Source organism: Centruroides sculpturatus, unplaced genomic scaffold (assembly GCF_000671375.1).
Source record: "Centruroides sculpturatus isolate CEXI.00-Female unplaced genomic scaffold, Cexi_2.0 scaffold326, whole genome shotgun sequence".
In the NCBI taxonomy this organism is placed as follows: Eukaryota; Metazoa; Arthropoda; class Arachnida; order Scorpiones; family Buthidae; genus Centruroides; species Centruroides sculpturatus.
The window spans coordinates 524,917-531,247 of record NW_019384563.1 but is presented as its reverse complement, the minus strand read 5'-3'; the positions used below and the strand labels follow the sequence as shown (position 1 = coordinate 531,247).

The window sequence follows — 6,331 nt, the reverse complement described above, 5'->3', positions numbered from 1 at the left end:
TTAACAGAAGATCTATTTAACCTTTCTCACTACTACATCTTTTGTCCTTTCTCATCTTTCCCTCCTTTTCCCAAATTTGGGTCTATAATCCTTTGAGTCACAACTCCAGCTTTATTTAATAATCCTTCTTCATTCACACATCTCCAAGTATTTGAAAATATTTCCTTTCCACTCAAAAATAAAATATGAATAAAGGTTTACGGCTTTGTGAAACTTTTTCTTTGAGTTTATGTCGTTGAAATAGATAAATAATAAAAAAATTAAAACATTTTGTCGGTTTTGTTTACACGTTTATTGGCTGCATTGAAACCGGCCTTGGGCCGCATGCAGCCCGCGGGCCACGGGTTGGACACCCCTGGTTTAGATGCTTGAAAAATGATTTTGATCTTGAAGATAAAGAATGCTTTATCAGTGATGTCAGATTTGACCCCAAGGGCATACCATAGGGCAGCTGCCCTCCCTAGAAAAAAATTAAAGTGTAGTAATTGACATACAGACACACAACACAGACATATCAATTTAGTATCAGTTTGAATAATGAATATTGTGACTTGACTAGAGCCATCTGTCATGAAATCTCATTCTCCCTCCTCACTTCCTCAAAACTAATATGAGTTGCCCCCACTAGTTCAGATCCTGGGTTCACTGCTGTTTGACCCTGATAAATTTAAAAATTAAGATTATCATTTGGAAAGAGAATCTCACCAACTTGCTCTGGCAAGATTATAGCAACTTGGAATTTCTCAAAATTATTAAGGAAGGTAAGACCCTCTAGTCCAGTGTTTCTCAACCTGTAACGAATCATTGCCCCCTTCAACGTAGTATCGCCCCATTCAATAAAACCGTTATGTAGTATCGCCCCCTTCCCTTCAAAATTCTGATGACTAGGGCTAAGGCTAATGCCAAATTCGTACCACATTGAATAGACTAGTGACTAGTATAATGTTATTTGTTTAATTATTGTGCGATATAACGAATAAAATATCTAATTATTCTTAATATAATGTTTTACTATATTGCCCAGAAAATTGTTTTCACCCACCAAAATATAAATTGTTACTAATCGCCTCCTAAACATGGAAAATTGCCCACATGGGGGCAAAATCGCCCCCGTTGAGAAACACTGCTCTAGTCTATATCTGCTTGCTAACATAAGAAAAATCAACATAGATAAAAGAACCCACCCCAATTACAACTACCACCTGTGTAATCAGCTTGCCGCTGATGTTTACTTTGATGATTCAAAAAATTGCACCATGTTTAGGATTTACACTAACATCTCCAAAATGGATAAAGAGGGGTGCCGCATTTGTAGTTTACTGTGATTTAGGCCAAGAGCTTACACAAGCATGCTTCAAATTAGGTCCACATTGTTCAATTGCTCAGGCAGAAACATTGGCTATTTATATGAGCTTAATCCACATTAGACATAGACAGGACAAAAGACACTTTGTACACTACCACATATGCTCAGATAGTAGGGTAACTTTACAAAGGATAGCCAGATCTGATAGCCAAATTAAACTTGTACATCACATTCTCAGGCACTTAAATAACAACAGTAAAGTACTGTACATTTTTCAATGGGTCTCACATCATGCAGGGTCCACAGAAAGGCTACTGACCATCTTGTCAAATCAGCTGCTAAATCTACAATCACTAACACTTTTAGTTATATTCCTACATTTTACATTGACATGCATGTCAAAAACAAATTACCATTCTCTGGCAAGACAGCTGGGTACATAACACTACAGATAGACTCACCTACACTTTTATCCCCACAGTTGACATGATTAGAACTCTTTCACACTTTTCCCCAAGCTTTACCCTCACTCAGATTCTTACTGGCCATGGCAATTTCAAGCAATATCTGTCTAGGTTCAATCTTGGGGACAGTCTGTACTGTGAGTGCAGGCTGCATGAAGAACAAACATCAATGCAGTTAATTTTCCACTGCAATAGGTGCACTAACATTAAGAATAGCTAACATTGATGAGAATGGAGGCAATTTTGGAAGGATACAACTGGCCATGAACACCATAGCAACTCACCCATACAAGTACAATGTTCTGTACATACCATCACTTACTTTCATTCATATCCCACAGCAAGGCTCTTGCAGTTTCTCTCCCTCATGGCAACACAACACACAGATTTCCTTTCTTGCTTAGTTTATTTCCAGGTACACTTTATGTAGTTCTTTAGTATTGTGTCCCTAGTTTCTTTGTTGTCCCTTGAGTTCTGTTTTGTCTTAATTCCATTGCTTTATTTTGTTGTCTTTTGTCATTGTATGCTATTATTTGACTGAGTTGTCTTGTCAGCATTCTTGTTTAAGTAATAAGTTATTACTAACTTAAACTAATTATACTAAGTTAGATTTGTGATATCTATAAATTAATTTTAGTTAATTTTTAAGTTAGTTAAGTTAGATTTAAGTTATCAGTTTTTTTTTTTTTTGCAGTTTCTTCTGGTTGATTCAGTTATGTTATTCTGGTTTTTACAGGATTTGCTAGCTTAGGTTCTGTATTAATTTTAGTATTAGTTTTAAGACTAGTTTTAAGCCTTAATCTTTATTCTTCACAACCTAAAAACTGCATGCCAACATTAAACATAGAGAGAGTAGTAGCCTTATGTACACCACTCAGAGGGCTCCTTCCTTTCTCTTCTTTCTATCTCCTTATCCTGCTCCTTCTTCTGGCTAAACACTTAGTGTATAGCTGTTGTCTTTTGTTTTCTTTTTTGTTGAAAATATTGATCTTCCAGTGAGATGGAGTAGACTCAAGGTGTGGTGGAATGGCATACTTTCAGTTTATCATTTCTGGGTGCACTAAAGGAAACCCATTCCACTACACCAGATGTCTACTCCATCCCATTGATGGAGTAGACATCTGGAAGACTGGAAGACCAGAGTTTTCAACAAAAGCTTACAAATATGGGAGCACCATGCAGAACCTGGAAGCAAGGCTCAAGGAGTATCAATAAATGATTAACAAGAACATGAATAGCACAGTCTTAGTAAACTATGCATGGCAAGCAGAACATACAGATTACATGGGAAGATGCAGCAATAATCCAATCTATTATAAATTTTAACAACTCCTATCACTTGGAAACGACAGAAATATATATATATAGCTCTTAGAATAAAAATGTGCACGAATGTTATACATACACACTGCTTATTGTGGAAATGTATTTTTGAAACCTGAACTTTAACATTTGAGTGTTCAGAGCTTCTTGTCCATTTATTCATTTTTGTACTTAAATTTGTCAGGTTAACAAATATTGGACTAATCATATAAAGAAAAGTTTTAGAAGAGTAAACTTAATCACTTTGAATTATTTTTTGGGATGCATTTTGGGTCTGAATACCTCTTCAGTACTTGGCAATTCTCATAAAAAGGTTCTGAGTAAAATCACAAGGAAAGCACAATTTTAGTATAATATTAGCACAAAAGGTACATATAATATCATAAGCTGAGTATTAAATTATGATATGAAAATTTTTTTAAAAAAACCGAAATTAAAAGCAAAAAGAATTTATCTGGGAGAGTCATAGAGTTTTTGTATATCAATATTTTGATCTAGAAACTAAAAGTATGAATTAAAATAGAAGAATGAGGTTAAAACTTAAATATTAAGTGATTAGAATAATTTTTACTACATCTTTTGTCCTTTCTCATCTTTCCCTCCTTTTCCCAAATTTGGGTCTATAATAAAGAATGTTCTGACATTGAATAGTGAATTGTACTTTAAAAAGTACAATTACATTTTTAAATTTGTTTGATTTGTTAGTAGAAATTAACAAATTCATTGCAGTAGAAACTGTATTGTTCTACTATAAGATTCAATTATCTCATGGAATTAGTTAAGATTGAAGAGATCTAAATATTTCTATTCAAATACCAGTGTTTGGCTTTTATTAATAAGTATATTTTCATTAATTACTTTTTCAGAAAAAAGTATTAATTGCTTTCTAAGAGTATTCATTACTGGACAGTCTATGAATAGTTAGATCTGTCAAATATATAAACTAATGCTGAATATATAATAATGCTTCTGTCTACAAGAAAAATACTGTATTTCCTGTAATAATTCTCAAGTAAATATTCTTATAATAATCACCATCCAATATCTATTGTAAAGTACGCTGCACTAGTTAACCTTAATACCATTATAATAGAGTTTTTGATATTTGATATTATGAAATAACAGAAGTAGCTCTATATATAGGTAAAAATGTGATGTGTAGGGCCTTGAAAATTTGGCAGTAGTTTTTAATAGAAAACAACTTTAATCTTTAATAAATTCTAGTAAAATATTTAATGACTTGACAAATGTTTTCAGGCAAATTCATAGTGTGGCCATATGCCATTGCGTATATTAATTTACTCATAGTTTAAGCATCTTTCCCTTTGTTCTTTGTTCCTTCTCACTTTAGAACTTTCTATTCTTACTCTTTTCTTTTCAGTGATGAGAGCCAATTCATGGAACTAGAAAACAAAGAGAGAAAAAGGACCTGGAGGCATGAGTGAGAAGGAGTCAAACATTTTTTCTGCTGGACTTCCAAGATGAAGAACATAGAAGATGGTGCTTCATGTCATTGAGAGCAGCTAGACTGGAGAAGCAGAACTAGCTTGACAAAGATCAGTGAACTTATTGTAGTGATGATACAAGTATCAAATAGATAGAAGAAGAAAAAGGAAGTCAACGACAAGCCATCAGTCTAAGCGAGTTCCGTATGGCCTCCCACTGACATCCTGGGTATTTCATACTTTCCTATAACCTATCTCATCATTTATCACTTTCCTATTCTGACTTCCCCTTCCCTTAGTTTAAGTTAGTTTATAAGTACTAGTTATAGCATTTCCCGTTATCAATTTCCTTGTACATATTGCAATATATACGTATTCTTGTCATTTGTCTATCAATATTATTGTTACTGCTGTATTACTATTCATTGCCATTGATTTGGAATCCATAAGAATCTGTATCTGTACCATGAAAATAAATACTTTGTTTAACTATATACTGTGTACACTTATTTATTTGGTATGTTTTCTTTGTCGATCTCTAATCAATAATGTGTAAAAAAATATTTTTGGTCTCTTCCATTGAAAGAAATATTGCAACAAAACTGGACTTCCTTCTGCAATTGATAAATTCAGCCTTGCTAAGAGCAGAGAGAAGTTTTGTAGGTAAAGTTCTGTATGCCTATTGAATTGTCCAATTCATTTTAAAACTATTGTATTGGAGCCTTGAATAAGTTCTTGCTGTTTTCCAACAGATGGAATTACCAGAACTGTGTGCATGTAGTTTAAGATGGTTGCATATCTGTAAGGAAGTACCATAAGCAAGCTTGAAATTCAGTATATGTCATTTCGCCGAAGTGTAAACAACTTTTTTCCATAGTATTAAACATGTCGAGTTTTGTGCCAAAAAAAGAGTATTTGTGGGAAATTTTATTGCACCATTTTATTCATAAAAAATCTGCAGCTGAAGCACACAGAATTCCTGTTGAGACTTATGGTGACCATGCTCTGTCGGAAACAACATGCAAAGATTGGTTTAGATCAGGGGTGTGCAACCTTTTTGTTTCTCTGGGCAGCATTCGAAGAAGGCAAGGAGTTTTGGGCCACAAGTACATATAATATATACTTGTGGCCCAATATACAAGTTTATTTAAAAATTAACATGTCTAGATTATAATAATAAGTTATTAAAACTTTATCAAGAAAAAGGATATTTTAAAAATTACTTCTACAGACACTTTCAATTTTTACTTAGAAATAGATAAATTCATTTATTATAAAAGANTGGACAAAATAAAAATGTCACTTTTCTATGGTGTTGCGTTCATATGGATTAAAAGATATTATTAACAGAAAATGTGTACATGTTGAGTTACCAACAGAGCTGATGAATGAACAAAACGCAACATATACTGAGTGACAGAAAGACAACGTGAGGATGGCAAGTTTAATACCAAGTATGCTAAGTAAACCAGTTGCTGAGCTCGTGTTGACGTGCAATGATGCGAAAGAAATTTGGGATAAATTACGTGCACAATTTGAATGCAGCAGTACGCAATGTTTGAACATGTTAACTGAATCCTTTTTTTGGGTTAAATAGGATGAGAAGGAGGACATTAGCACTCATGTTGCCAAATTGCAAAAGTTATTTGTGGATTTAAATGATTAATTAATGAAACATGAAGAAAATACTTTGTCTGAAAAAATATTAAAAGGTCAAATTTTACCTACATTGGGAAACAACTATTATAATTTCAAAGACCTTTGGGACACAATTCCTTCAAAAAATCGAAGTT

The 6,331-nt window shown here is 33.4% G+C and overlaps 1 protein-coding gene across 1 annotated transcript in view; it reads right to left on the bottom strand.

The window, feature by feature from the left end:
• The window catches only part of LOC111623992 (sodium channel protein para-like), a 109,825-nt gene extending 107,723 nt beyond the window's left edge, over nucleotides 1-2,102 (bottom strand). The window contains exon 1 of the mRNA XM_023366758.1: nucleotides 2,093-2,102. Coding sequence (XP_023222526.1) covers nucleotides 2,093-2,102 — 10 coding nt within the window. The remainder of the gene's footprint in view (nucleotides 1-2,092) is intronic.
• Between the last annotated feature and the right edge of the window lie 4,229 nt (nucleotides 2,103-6,331).